The sequence below is a fragment of the Ursus maritimus genome, unplaced genomic scaffold (genome assembly GCF_017311325.1).
Source record: "Ursus maritimus isolate PB19 unplaced genomic scaffold, ASM1731132v1 scaffold_25, whole genome shotgun sequence".
NCBI classification, from domain to species: domain Eukaryota; kingdom Metazoa; phylum Chordata; class Mammalia; order Carnivora; family Ursidae; genus Ursus; species Ursus maritimus.
This window is the reverse complement of record NW_024425008.1, coordinates 21,450,116-21,465,669: the sequence shown is the minus strand read 5'-3', so window position 1 is coordinate 21,465,669 and position 15,554 is coordinate 21,450,116. Positions and strand designations below refer to the sequence as shown.

Below are 15,554 nucleotides of genomic sequence, written 5' to 3'. Positions count from 1 at the left end.
AAGCAATAAAGTTTGCTGATCCTTTAGCTTTTGTCTATTTCTCAATTGGCTTGGAATTCAGAATGGAGAGGGCTGTGATTTATTGCCCACTTAAACCTCAACATGGTAGAGTAGCGATTCTGTTTTTTTAGCGGTTTTATTGCAATGAATATTTTTGATTTATTTGGCAACTGTGTTATATAACTAAAATAATTTTTTTCAATATCACGGTCTGCTCAAAATTAAATGGTAGTTCTAGAGCAGTGGCCTACATTAAATTTTTCTTGATGGTTATAGCCATGCAGATATATGAACCCACAGAACTAAAAGTGTGCTTGCATAAAATTCATATGTACCTTTCTATACTGAATGGTCTTCTCTTATACAACTTCCAGTAATGCATTCTATTATCATTATCTTTGCTGTCATTTATTAATCCTATTGTTTATTGGCTAAGTGTATGTACTTCTCCTATCGGTGTGTTTCTGAGTCAAGGTGAAGGTAGCTACCACACTTCAGAGTTCAGAAGGAAGCCTATTTTGTTTAAATCAGACCTTCTTATGACACTGCCTAACAGTGATAGATTTTGTTGTTGAGCTTCAGTCCATGAAAAGTGCATTAAAACATCGAGCCGAGCCATCTCTCTGAAGCAGCAGTTGGGTCATTACAATTTGGCAGGCACTTTAGATTGTGTGTGTGCGTGATTTTATGATCATGTCTGCTTAATTCATCCCGACCCTTCAAAGGGCCAGGGAAGTTCAGTTCCTTGAGCATTTTCTATTATGTGCCAGGTGCCTGCATATATTGTTTTGTCTTCATAACAAGCTTGTGTGGGAGGTAATCTTTTTCCAGCACTAAAGGTAAGAAAATTGAGGCTTAGGGAGTCTATACCACTTGGTCAAGAAAACACAGTAAGTGGTGGAATTAAAATTTAAAGCCAGACCTGTGTGACTCAAAAGCCTCTGATTATGATAGTACATTAGGGGTTAAAAAACAGGAAAGTCTGGAAAGGACAGACTCATAAGTGATTAATGGAATGGAATATTTTTAAAAAGTGCTTTCTTTTATTTTTCTTGAATCCCATGGCCCTCAGTCTATAGTGTGTTGAGGTATGGAGAAGTTGCTAGTCATATGGTGAAAAAAGTATTTCCCTTTCTTCTTTACCCTACTATACAAATAATTTTTTTTAAAAAAAGGGAAAACTTGGTAATAAATGACCACCAACACTCAGGACTTTGCATCTGACAGACAATAGGGAATGGTGGAGGCTGTGGCGAATTAAAGAACTTGGACCTTTGTCCCCCTCTCCCCCCAGTCAGCTCTGGTCTTTAATTGTGTTTCAGAAATGTTATCCCAGTGTTGCTAAATCTTACTATTTTCAAAAAAAAAGAAATCTAACTATTCATGAGAGACTGATTTTTAAAGATTGAAAATGAAGTCACCTTTTAAAAGATACTATGAGTGCCCCCTCCTTTCAAAAAATAAAATAATACACACCTGAGGACCTGATCCCACCTTTATGTCCTGAATTTGTAACTTCTTTATTGCATAATGCAATTAATAAGTATCTACAGGGGAAAAATAACCATTTTCAGTACGCTCTCAGAACACATGCCCCCGAGATTCAGGGCAGTTTGTGTACTGGGCCGCTCTGGTCCTCGTTCTGTGCTTCACCACAGTGGAGATGAGACCTGTGTGTCCTGGACACTTGGCTTCCAGTGCCCCGCGTGCTTGTTTCTGTGCATTCCCTGCATAGACCTTGTTGTCCGGTGGGGCTCTGTTGTCCAGTGGGGCTCGTCAGCAGGCATCCTTTGGCAATTGGCAATTAACCGCATCCTACTCTCTACTAAAGAAGGTGTCTCTGCTTATCGCTGGCTTTCTAAGGTGTTTGCCTCTCAATATTTGCCTGCAGAAAATTTCTTGAAGTCAGTACGAAGTGGAGTGGACAGGAATACATCTATGTTTGAAGGTCTGGGGAGCTGTTTTTCTGTATTCTTTCAGATGATGCTTGGTGGATAGGGTTCCTTCACTCATCTAATTCCTTATCTGTTTCCCCATTACTGCCTTCCATTTTCTTTAATAATTAATTAAATTATTTTTTTAAAGTAGTCTCCATGCCCAGCGTGGAGTCCAACATAGGGCCTGAACTCATGACCCTGAAATCAAGACCAGAGTCGGCTGCTTAACCGACTGAGCTACTCAGGTGCCCCATCCTTCCCTCTTCTTTGATTTTTTTTCCCTTCTTCTGACCTTAATCACTGCCTTAAATGACTCAAAGGCATCACCGAGCATAGAGTGACTAGTGAGCAACACTCAGATCACTGCTAACTGCTGAAATGTGGGTGCTCTAGCATACTTGGGCAGTGTCTCCCCTGATGGCCTTGAGCCTCTGGGCCAGTGTCAGGTGTAAGCATAGCACAAACCATTGCCCTTCCAGACCCCTAAAGCTCTTCTTTTGCTGGGAGAGAGAAGCCTACAGCAGAAAGCAGGGGAATGAAGAGCAGGGCACACTTGGGGGGAGAAAAGCATTCTGTTTATATTTATTTTGAGTCTGTAGTTTTCTTAACCCTGTAAGTGTAATTGTGCTATCATCAGAGAACTATTTGCCAGGGGGTATGGGGAGAGCCCTTTGGGCAAAAGAGAAAATATTCTCTAAGATGTAGTGTGTTTATGAACCTTAAAAATGCTTTCTCTTTGTTTGTATAATGTTGAGCCCTGAGAGCCTACCTTAGCATTCAAAGGTTTCTGTCTCGGCAACATTACTGAAGTTTTAGAAAGCAGACCAGCTGGTTGATATTCTAAAACGTTTATATGCCAAGTATTTTCTGTTTTTCCCTTTCACAGACTGAATCTCATTTCCATCCCAACAGCTTCAACCTTCTAAACTTCCCCCATTCCTCCTTAGCTCCTTATCGGCAGCTACCTAAATATGTCTTCTCTAACCCCATTTCTTTCCCATCCTTGGCCTGACCCCTCCCAAATAAGGCAGAATTTTCTGTCTTGAAGGGCACATAACGAATCCTATGCCTCTGGTCGCTTGGGAAATTTGTCAGGGACTGAATGTGGATGTCTATTTGAAATATCATATGGGAGGGGCGCCTGGGTGGCACAGCGGTTAAGCGTCTGCCTTCGGCTCAGGGCGTGATACCGGCGTTATGGGATCGAGCCCCACATCAGGCTCCTCTGCTATGAGCCTGCTTCTTCCTCTCCCACTCCCCTTGCTTGTGTTCCCTCTCTCGCTGGCTGTCTCTATCTCTGTCAAATAAATAAATAAAATCTTTAAAAAAAAAAAAAAGAAATATCATATGGGAGTGTCCTTTATTTCTTGTCTTAATTTAGGGAACCGTGTACTTGATTCTGTGTGTCTTTTGTTCTCACCTATTTTCTAATGCTGTATTTTTTTCCGTGCCCCCCATTTTTCACATCATTGTCACAAACATCTCTTTTTCACCTTCGTCATCACCCAACAAGCTCAGGGATGCCATCTCTATCTTTCACATGAGAAAACTAGGGCCAGTATGAATTGTTCCAGGACCCACATTAAGTGAACAATTCGATCCATGTCTTCTGATTCCAAAGCTATTGCCCTTTTCAGAACCCTGGAGTGGAGTTTAGACTCTTGAGGGCTGAACGGTTCCAGATATATTTTTGTAGCTTCTGATCGGCCTACCAAAGTGCCCTATGCAGAATGCATGATTGGTAGATATTTGACTGCAAAATTTCTCTGACTTGACTTTGATTTCTGCAACATTGATTTGGAGAAATGAAGGTATTGTTCACAAAATGTAACTGTATAAAGATCCTCAATTTAACAAGTCTAGTGCAAATTGAAAACAGATGGTGGTTGTAGTAGAGCCCCCTCGGAGGTGGTCCTAAAGGACTGTGATGAGGAGACAGGCTCCCAACGAGCAGAGCTTGACTGTTACACTGATCAGCAATCAGTACACTTAGGAGTATAGGAGGAAGCAAGAAAACGAAAATAAGCTTCTCTGGAAATCTGGCATCTCAGATATTTCAAGGGTTAAAATGATGTTTAGGTGGGAACCAAATTGTTGAAGGATCCAGTAATGGGCTGAAAGTATTCACCTTTAGGACTTTAGTTTGAATCTATCCAAATAAAGAAGCAGGGTGGATTGAAAACCTTGGAAATGGATCACTGAACCTCTCACCTCCAGGTCGACACAGTACATCATTCTGGGCCACGTAGGTGTGTTGGCAATTATCCTGAAGACTGTTCAGTAGTCTACATGAAGTACATCAGTGGCTATGGTCTCCTGAGACATGGTCATGGTCCACATTTTCAAAAGCACTCTCCCAAAGCAAAATCATAGCAAAAATTTAAAAGCAGTAAATAAACCATGGATGGAGATATTGCACACCACACCAAGGTGTTACTTGCTGAAAAATGCAAAGATGCCTTCGCCATGTGTCAGGTGCTCAGCTAATTTCTTATTGAGTCTGCTATATGGAGGAAGACATAGAAAATAAAAATGCATTTTCTGTCTTGACAATGCTTATGATCTAATTGGAGGAAAGACTTGTTCTATTAAAAAAAAAGAATCAGTGCAAACAATAGATCTTAATGTTGAATAGATACTGGAGAAGTTGTGGGATAATTGGAAGCTAGACCTAGTTAATGCAAGATGGCTCTGGGAGGGCATTCATGTAGAATCGCATTCAGCTCTGTACATCTACGCACCTGGTTAGGAAAGCTGGACTCTTTGCAGAGGAGAGTCCCTTCTCTCTGTAGGAAAGGGTACCTCATTCAACTTGAGCTAAGCCAGGCCTAGGAGAGCTGTCCTGTCTCTGGATCATTTACTGGATTAATGATCCCTAATGACCAACCAATTCCACTGCCCGGAGCTCATGTTGACTCTAGAAGCTTCCTCATTTTTAATTTACTCTGAAATCCGCAGTTCGCTTTAAGTCAGGTCTATGATAGATTCACATTCCTGAGAGGCCTTCTACACAAGTGAAGGCCCAAGGGCTCCACTGATTGCCCAGGGACTGTCTAAGGGCTGGATTCCCATTGACTACAGATGCCTTTTGATGGACAGAGAGGGACCTGAATTCTCTTGAGCCATCGTCACTTCTTAAGAACAGAGAGGGTCAGAGAAACCAGCTTTTGGATATGTTAAGTTTTAAGGTCTTATTCAAACACATGCACACACTTCCATGGGCGTAAATACACACACAACTGTATTTCTCTAGCACTGTGTTCCTTAGCCATTTGGATGAAATCCTGTAGCATCTTTATGTCAATGAATAAAACTGTAGTGCATCCATAAAGAAGAGAGAGAAGAAAGAATGTCTGTGCCCTTTAAATGCCATAATATAAACACTTCTTTATATTGTGTATGGATTTATTATAAAGCCAGTGGGTAATTTGTGTACCTAAAGCTGTGGCTGGTTCCCAGATGGCTCCCAGTGCCTGCCATACCATAGAGGAGTGATGACTCCCGAGTGTCTTAGGGGCATTTTCCCCACTTAGCTAAAACTTACTCACTTTGCAGTTTGGTAGGAATACTAAATTCAAGTAAATTAAAATAAAGAGATGTGTTTCCTAATTATTCTACCAAAAGAGCTTGCAGCTTTGAAATAACTCAATGTCGATATGTTGGACACTCTTCCAAAGGCATGAGTCAGCTCCCTGTGGCATGCTTTCAAGTCTTCTGCTTGGGTCACCTTTACTAATCTCACCCAGGGCCCAGGGAAAGTGTCTTCTTTTTATACTTCTGCTCAGTTGTCCCGATTACTTCCCCTGCAGTGGCTTTGACGCCGGCGTGGAAGTCAGCAGGCCCGCTTTCTCCTGATGTGTTGTAGCTGTTTAAACCTCACTTTTTTCCTCCCTCTGTTGCTTTCATTAAGGTGGTTGGGGGTAGGTCAGAATCAACGTTTTGAATTAGAAATGCTGATATGATCCCAGAGGGGATGTTACAATGGTGATAGTTGACAGAGCGGAGGACCATAAAATATCACCTGGATGAAATACCTCGCTGTAACACTATCTCCAGGACACACACACACCGGCGTCCCTGTGTGCAGACAGGCGCTGCTGATATATTAGAGTCTGCTGGCCATTTTGTTTACGATAACTAGGAAAGGAAAAATGAGCCCCTATTTCAGGGTGTTCATCCCAACATGATGACACAGGAGATTCTCCTCGCAGGTAAACCAAGAGAGTTCAGTTAATCACCATTTATCACTCAAGGGACTCAAGTCTCTTGCATATGCATTGGAGCCCTGGAGACTGCTACTCGTTGGGTAGCAATGCTGTTCTTGCCTCTCCTTCCATCTCGTGTAGTAAACTGAAGGCCTGGCATTGGGGTGATGTGTGCTGGCTCTTAGAGTCCCAAGACTTTAACATGTACGTGATTCACTCCAGAGAACTAGATAAATTTTTGGAAAGAAATGTCATATCATTATAATTTTAATAACTTTACAACTTCGCTTCATCTCCTCCATTACCAGACTATTCCTAGCTACCAGCATCTTTTGCCAGGAGCCTCTAATTTATTTCTCTGTATCCTCGGCTGCCTACCTTCAAACAGTGCTCTGTTGAATTGATTTTAGTATCTAAACCACCCTTAATGAATCTGAGATAGATTAGTTCAGACCTCAATTGGGTGAATTTTTATGTATGTTGTCTTCTTATTAGAAATGTGCTCTGTATTCCAGGTAATCATTGAATGACCAGGTACAGACAGACTCCCCATCTGACCCTCCCACTGATATTCAAGTTATTCTGACCAAATAAACATAAACTATAGGTCAAAAACTGAAAAAAAAAAAAAAACCCAAGCAAAACAATGAACATGGCTAGTCTTAAATTGTGCAAGCTTTGATAAGAAGGGTCAGCAAACTTTTTCTGTAAAGGGCCAGGGAGTAAATATTTTAGGCTCGTGGGCCACAAGATATCTCTTGCAGCTACTCAGCCCTGCTATGAGAGTGCAAAAGCAGCCACCGACAATATGTAAGTGAATGAGCACAGCTGCCTACCAATAAAACTTTATTTACATAAGTATGCAATAACCAGATTTGGCTCATCGTTTGTTGATCTCTATTTCAGGCCAGTCTGACTCCTACGACTTTTGCGTGCCCATTCTCCAAAGGCATCATTAAAACATGCAATAATTTGCATCGTATTTTCTAATAATTCCAAATACTAAATCTCTCAATTCTGAAATGTGCATACTAATTTTTTTTTTCCCCACTAGAAAATGGTGTAAAATTTAGACTTGGAATTCATCAAGGCAAGTGACTGAGAATGTGTTACTTATTAAACCAGAAATTTTGGTTGATGTTTATTATTCACATAGGCCCATTCACCTTGAAACTATGTTCACTTGGTCTGTTACTTAAAAGACAGGTAAATAATAAAACACTTTGGAAAGTCACTAAAGCTTTCCTTACAACCACAAGATAGGTCTAGAAAGGTTACTGGCTGTTCACTGGTCTCTCTTCTGTAGGGGAGCCGCTGATCATCCATCTTTGTGGAAACCGACTTACGTGACCTCATCTGGAGTGAAGAGTCAAGGGACTACATGGGCTTTGGGACTATCAGCTGATGTCATTGTGCTGGGAGACGTACTGGGACCCTGTCTTAGGGGCTAGTAGCAATGAGTTAAAAGAGAAGGGGGCTACCAAGACCAGACAGGGAAGATAACACAGGACACGTATTCCAGACCTGCTACTTTCTGGCCGTGTAAGCTTGCACTTCCAAGTTTCCATCTATAAAATAGGCACTGGAGTACAACATAGAGTATGGGGATCGTCCAGTTATCCTTAGATGCTCAGAGCTCATCCTGTGCTCTGAGGGCTAGATCACAATTTCGGACCAAATATGTGAACATTCTCATGGGTGTATGCCCAAGCATGCACTTACATACGCATGCATAGTGTGTGGGTGTGTAACATTGTACATGGGTGTATATATTCCTTCCTACCTCAGAGGAGCATTGCGAGGAATAAAATAGACCACATATATAAATGTTTATAGAACAGCTTCTTTCAAGCCACACATGCTTTATAGATAGATGTTCGTTGTGTGACTAAGGTTTCGTCCTGCCTAGTGCAGAGTTTCTCAGTAGTGATATTCTAGGCCAGGTGTTTCTGGCAGCATTCCTGGCCTGTACCCACTAGATGTCAGTAGCATGCCCCACCCCCACATGGGACCACCAAAAATGTCTCCAGACCTTGCCAAATGTCCCTGGGCACAAAATCACTCCCAGTTGAAACCGCTGCCCGAGTGAAACCAAGACATAAGGAAGCGGTTCCCAGACTTTGGCAAGCATCTGAATCACTTGGAGAGCTTGTGGAAATTCACATTGCTGGGCCCCACTCCAGGGTTTCTGATTCAGAGGGTCTGGTGTTAGATCCAGGAGTTTATGTTTCTAACAAGTTCCCAGGTGATGCTGATGCTGATACTGCTGGTCCCAGGACCACACTTTGTAAATTTATAGATAAGATGTAAGATGATCTAGAATAATATTCTAGATGATTTAAAATGTATGTTTTTTTTGTTTTTTGTTTTTTTAATATTGGAGGATGATAGTGTTGTTACGGTGAGCACAGGGCCTGAAATCTCTTTGTTAAAACCATTGGGTAGTTCCTCACAGCTGCGATGGAGATTTAGGGGGAAAGCAGGGCATTTATGGGAGATGTTCTGTCTGTACCGGGTTGCAGTCATCACTGCCCTACCAGCTGTCCCCTGAATCCTGCCAGGAGACTGCTCCAGGTCTTGGTGCAACACTAGGGCTTTTACGGAAATGAACTTTAATTTTTGCTTTGCAGGTCAGACTTAACTACCAAACTACCCCACCTGGTATGACCTTGGAGTCTGTGGATTAGAAGTGAATGTTCAGAGTGGATTTGAAGGACGTGGTGACTCAGGAGGCCATTTGTGACCAGTGACTGTTAGAGCCCTGGCTCCGACTTGCAGCTTCTTTACTTGCACTAGCAGGCTTGTCCTTCCTTGACTTCCCCCATTCAGGTCAGAGTTCCTGTTGTCCTGAGCTGTCATCCATACTCGCTCTTATTTTATTTATTTTTCTTTGCTTGGAGTTAGAGATGGAGCTGTCTTGAGCTATTTATCAGTCTTATCTCTCTTGGCCCTCTGTTAGTAATTCAGTCCATGGATCTAATCCGCTTTAATTGATTGACCTCATGCAACCAGACGTCAGCACAACAACAGGAGAAGCACAGCTGTAGGCGGAGAGGTGGCTGCAGTTTTGCTGGGTGGGTGCAGAGGTCACTGAGACCTGTGCAGATTTAGGAAAATAGAATTTGTTTCCAAGCCATTTAACATGAATTTTCTAGGGACAATCTGTACAGATTCAAGAGTTGATGATCTTGAATGGAAGACAGTCATTTAAAATAGAGTGGTATCCTGTAGGATGTATGCAAAAGCCTCTGACTCATTCATCATCTGTCACACTATTTCTCTGTCACCCAGCTATCCCCAGCATCCTCACCCCCACCATTCACATCACTTTATATCGTCCTTTGAAGAGCACTTCAGAATTTGCCAAGATTTTATTTATTTCTCTTAAATTCCATTTAATACAGGTGTTACTGTTGTTGTTTTGTTCTTTTTTTTTTTTTTTTTTTTTTGTATAGATAGTTGAATGACCTACTCAAGATTACCTGGACAACAAGATGTGGAGCTTGACTGGTCTTCTGGAAACCCAGAGCAGACATTTTCTTTCTCCCCTGACCTTCTTGATACAGCCCCCCCCCCCCACTCCCCCAAGGGAAGGGGCCTGGGATGATAGTGAAAGTCCAAGCCATCTCCAAGCTCTATAGTTGGAGTCTTGTCAGTTTGGATAATTCCTGATGGGCTTAGACTTCTTGAGAGAGAGACCTAGTCTCTTATATTTTTTGAATCTTTCAATAGTGCACAACTCCGCACATAGAAAGTACACACTCCCTGCTTCTTAGCTAACAATTATCTTGAGTCTAGAACAAGGAGACCATAACATTGAAAGAATGGCCTGATGATCTTCACTAAAAGGCAATGACTAGCCATGAAAAGTGTCCCTACTATGTTCTACTAAACACAAGAGTGGTTTAACCTAGAGAACTTCAATAAAATTCTCCCTCAGCCAAAATTATCTGATGAATCAAAATCATACCTCATCTTTTTGTTTTTTATTGATTGCATACATAAAGCACAGTGAGATTATATGTTTTGATTAAGATTTATTGTAAAAAAAGTGTGGATATGGATGAATAATTCTCTTCGTTATCATATACTATTCAAATCCTATTTAACCTCCCATGGTATAAAAACTTACCAGCTCATTTTTTTTTTCTACCAAAGCCATGAATTCTAATTCACTATTCATTCATTCTCTTATCCATTAATTTAACAAACATTAACTGAGCACCTGTTAGTATCCCTACATTTGAGATACCCACAGTTAGATTAGATAGACAGGTTAGGCAAGTTAGCCAAACATAAAGTATATACTATGTGCCGTATGCAGTGCCTTATATAAATAACTCAATTGCAAAATGTAATACATGTGACTGAAACATAACATGGTGGAAAATCCATGCGTTTTAAAGCCAGACAGACCTGAATTCTAATCTTAAATGCATCTTCTATTAGTTGTGTGAATTCCCAATTCTCTGAATCTCCCATCTTTTTAGCCTATAAAATCTGGAGGGTAATTGTAAGAATTCAAAAATTGTTCTATTAAAAAGTACCTGCCAACCACCTACTCTGCTCTTCAAGGTAGTCTGGATTGTGCTGTGTAACAAGCAGCTTCAGTATTTGGTGAGACCACTGCCAGGAATTTGCTGGGTACTGGGGTTGAGAGCCAATGGGAGAATTCTGGTTGGTCTCACACCAGCAGTTTAATGCATGGCTCAGGAGTGACACCTAATTTATTGGTCAACACTGATCTCTTGGCCCTACACATCACAAGGGGACCTAGAAATCCTCTCTTACTATGAGCTGATAATGGGGGGAAACTAGAAAAATGTAGTAAGCGCTGCCACGGATTGTTTTATTTATTGTGACGCAGCCTTTGGAACAGGTATGCCAGACCTGGCGGTGTCTGGCCCTGAGAAGGGTCACGTACGTGTTGTTCTTCCTGTATTATTGCCTAGCACTGAACTCACAGATTCTGTGGGAAGCCTAGAAGTCAAGATACTGAGAACGGCTTCCTTTGCACGTCTCTTGGGCATACCTTTGAGAGTCCCAATTCTGTTTCTGTCAACTGCAATTGTCTCAAATAGCGGATGGCGCATTTTGCCTTCCCCGGGGGCGCTGTGGAGTGAATGTAGAGATTGCCTGCGGGGAGGTCTTTATTCCTGAGGATTTTTCTTGCCCTTGTGCACCTCTGCTCCTGAAACCTGACCCTGGTGTTGGTAGTATCTCATGGGTCACCTCCACAGCAACAGCTGTAATGTGGCTGATGGAAGACCAGAAAGCTGGAACCGGACTAATTCGAGGAACCAGGTGGGCTCATAAACAGTCATTATTGATGAAGAATGACTTACTGGCTATTTACAGACAGCTGTTTTCTTGTGCCACTCAGTCTTGTTGTTGTTGTTGTTTTTTAACAGACTTTTTTTTTTATTGCACTTGAGGATTCTTTGGTAATGTCTTCTGATTTACCACTTGTCTGTATTTTTAATATCAAGGAAGAGCATAGATTGAAGTGATTGCCTTTAGGTAGCAACTTTAGTGGTGATGGGTGTGGAGTTATTAAAATTTACAGTCATGCTGTTTTTGCGGCTACACTTTGCTTGCCTTGGAAAGGCTTATAAAAGACACCAAGGAATGTGAAGAGAGAGCAACTACCAAATTGTGACAGGAAATCAACCGTGCAAATGTTGTTTTTTAATGTTCTGTTTGCTAAAATTTACATTTATTTTTACAATGTTTCTTGCTGGCACTATCGCCAAACCAGTCAGCCCTTAGTTCACACCACCACTTTCAACTACACTAATGAGGGGAAAGAAACGGAAAAGACGCCTGACATTTCCTGAAGTCCCAAAGTATGCACAGCCACGTGCTGGGAGTTTCACACATATGTATTCTCCTAAAATCCTCGCGACAAGCTTCAAAGGTAGATCCCTTTATAGTAGGGAAATCGGAAGTTAAATAACCAGCCCAAGGTCACAGAGCTTTCAGAGCTGGAGAGAGGTATTATTTGAACCATGCCATGCTAAAACCGTGTTTATCCTATTGAACCAATTAACTTCCCCAGTGCTCACAGGGTGTGAGATATGGCCAAATGTTTGCATTGTTCCTTCTCCTTATCTCACTTACCCCTTTTATTTGAATAATATTTTATTACTTATAAAGTGCTGTCATCTCAGTCATTATAATCGTATCATTTTAGCCTTTTAATGGCCCTACCAAATCTGGAAAGCTGGTATGCTGTCCCCATCATATATTACTAAGAAACGGTTCAGAAAAGTTAAGTAACTTGCACAAAGGTCAGTGAGGGCTGTCTCCAAAGCCAATGCTTTTTATCCCTCAAATCGTCTCCTCTCTGGACACATGAGCCAGCAGAGTTTATTTTTGTGGTAGCTGAGCGTGATGGATTCAAGCTTAGGCAACTCTATGGGTACTTGCCATAAGACTTATAATGAACTGAGACAAAGCAGTTAGCCACAGATTATAATGCCACTGTGGTCCCATGACAAATGACAAGGAGGTTGCAGTAATGAAATCTTATTACAGCAAGTAAAGAGACCACATCTGAGGTCTAGCACAGCCACATTTACCGCTGTGGGGAAACACAATGAAACATCTGGGTAAGGGTCTCCACTGACATTGGCAGTAGCGCTAGCAGGATTAAGAAGATCTCTCCGAAGCAGTGATTGCAGTGGCCAATGTGTGGCGCCTCCGATAAGGACCAAATATTTATTCTGGCAGAGATTAAATCTTTTCTTCCCCTGAATCTATTATGGATCTTGCAGAAAATCTGCCCGAGAATATATCTCGCTGATCAGCCAACTCACTGAGCCAGAACGGTACTATGGCACTGCTGTTGCTGAAAGGTGCTGGTTTAAAGGTCTTCTCTCCCTACGTAAAACTGTTCTCCATCCGTGATTAATTAGTGACTCAGAGGTGAATTGAATCACCAGCAGCCCTTTCCGTGCAGCCAGGATTTATACAGTGGTTTCTCATTGAAGAACAGCGGTACAATAAACAGCCCACATTTGCGGGGTGGGCAGAGGAGTAATGGTGTCTGCAGTCATGGTTTCTTAACTCCTCCGGTTCCCTCATTCTGCTGAACAGGTTATGACTCAGGTTACTAGAGCCTTGCTTATTTAGGCATGAGGATGAGTAGGTTTGAACACAAACGCGCACATCCTCAGAAATGAATGCCAATGCTTCAAGTAGGGGAAAGCAGACACATCCTAATATCATTTCTGAATTCCTAGAACATATTAGGAGAAAGAATCAAATGGGTCATCACATTATTAATTATGGGCTTGAAATATGCAAAAGAACGATCATCAATTTCATTTCTCCATTTTAATGCCAGGAGCTTTTTTAGTGCTGGAGATGTAGGGGTGGGGAAAAAAAAAACAACCCTGAGAACATAGTGTCACAATAAACAGGGATTTACAAAATCATAAGTACATTTAGTCCCTATTTGGGGAGGCACCTGCACTCCTTTTCGCAGAAAGCAGAACGTGGGAATTGCAGACATCATTTTACATTGCATGCTGTGCTATCTGGGCACAAAGGAGACAACGATGTCCGCCCCGTATCACAGCATCCTTGTATGCCGAAAGCTGCCTTTCTTAGCTTAGACGCCGACTTTCTAAAATCAAGACTCCTGGGTGCTTGTCCATTCTTTTTTCAGGAATAAGGTGTGTTCGCATACTAAAGGAAAATTGGTAAGATGAAGAAAGCCTGTCTTTTGAAAAAATAAGTGAAGTGTGCCAAACTATCTGGAAACCAGCACCTAAAATCTCACCAGAAGCCTTAATTTAGGGACTTTAAGCACAATAAGTGCTTCATAAATATCGTATTTATGTATTGAATGGATTCTTATTTATAAATGAATGAACCCAATTACTAAATCTGAGTTTCCATGAAATCTTTCCTACACTTAGTTTATATGGCTTCTGGACTTCTTTTTTCATATTTTTCTTATCCTTCTCCCTCTCCTTCTCCTCTTCTCTGTCCTCCTCCTCCTCTTTCTTTTTATTCTCCTTCTACTTCTTGAATAAGAACAGAGAGGATAATAGAGACTATGTGGACAAATAGAGCATCAGCGTTACCAATAAATTTTATTGTCCTTGAATGTCCAACCAATTGCTTAGCCAATAAGTCAGACAGCTAGAAAAATGGAGATGTCTCCTTCTTCCTCACCCATCCCTCCTGACACCCTGCGTGCTGTGATAGCTTCCTAGGAAGTTGACAGAGACTGATGATATCTGACCAGTAAGGTTACTCTCGTCTTGTGTCTCATTGCGAATGCTAATTCCAACTCTGAGTCATAACCAATGACTAGAGGAAAAGAGTAAGAGTTGTAATAGCATCATTTATGTTTCAGTGTTTCTGGGCACTTTACAGGAAGCAAATGATGCCACGCCTCTACCGTCACCATAATCATCACCTTCATTGCCATAGTATTAGTTTTCTGGCATTCATGGTAGTTTCCCCCCCAGAAGTCTTTTTTGGGGCCATCGAGGTTCTCGTCTGCTATGTAGCATAAAGCTATAGCCCTGAATATTACATCCCTCTTCGGATAAGCCTTAGGAATAGGGCTACAAGTGTGGGAAGAGTAGCAGCCATCTGACCCTGAAAACCCCAGCTCAGTTTCACTGGCCTCTACTGAGAATAAGTTGTCTATGGGTTTGAGACCTATGGAGCATATCCTCAGGTGTTGATCTGTAATGCTAGCCCCTCTGCCATTGCCTCCTTGTCGTTCATTGTACCCCTCCCCTTGGCCTTGATCCCACCCCCACCCCAGAATGTGCAAGTATGCTTATATTTCCTCTTTAATCCTAAATCTAAACTGTGAGGTGATCTAGGGTCCAGTGTCTAATTACCTGTCCTAGAAAATAGGCCTCATTCCTCGCACAGCAGTGTCCCTACAGAGCTCTTAGGGAGTTCTGGGGTTTCCAGCTTTGATATCTGTGGAGAGCAATCAAATGATGTCACCTGTGCCCGTGAGAGCAAGCTGGGTGGCTTTATACCATTGGTTTTTATGCAGGATGAAAGCCCACGGAGAAACTATCGTTACCTCCATGCTGACGGCTCCCTCTGGGTGCCTGCAGAGTTCCTGCCAGTTGGAAGAGCCACTTTAAAGGGATGATACCTTGTGGTTGGTGCTCACTATGCCTTTTGTGTTTCTTTATCATAGGAACAGGGGAAAATTGGAGTTGTCTTCAATATCGGCACAGTTGACATCTCTATCAAGGAGGAGAGAACCCCCGTCAATGATGGTAAATATCACGTAGTGCGCTTCACCAGGAACGGCGGCAATGCCACACTCCAGGTGGACAACTGGCCGGTGAACGAGCATTATCCCACAGGTACGTGTTGTACTCTCAGTGACCACAGACTCTCTTTGGCTCTCCCATTCTTACTCCTA

The 15,554-nt window shown here is 42.0% G+C and overlaps 1 protein-coding gene across 13 annotated transcripts in view; it reads left to right on the top strand.

Annotated features, from left to right (window-relative positions):
• The window catches only part of NRXN3 (neurexin 3), a 1,447,337-nt gene that overhangs the window by 1,258,420 nt on the left and 173,363 nt on the right, over window positions 1-15,554 (top strand). For all 13 annotated transcript variants that reach the window (XM_040641595.1, XM_040641594.1, XM_040641597.1 and 10 more), the window contains one exon: window positions 15,324-15,495. In XM_040641595.1, coding sequence (XP_040497529.1) covers window positions 15,324-15,495 — 172 coding nt within the window. The remainder of the gene's footprint in view (window positions 1-15,323; window positions 15,496-15,554) is intronic.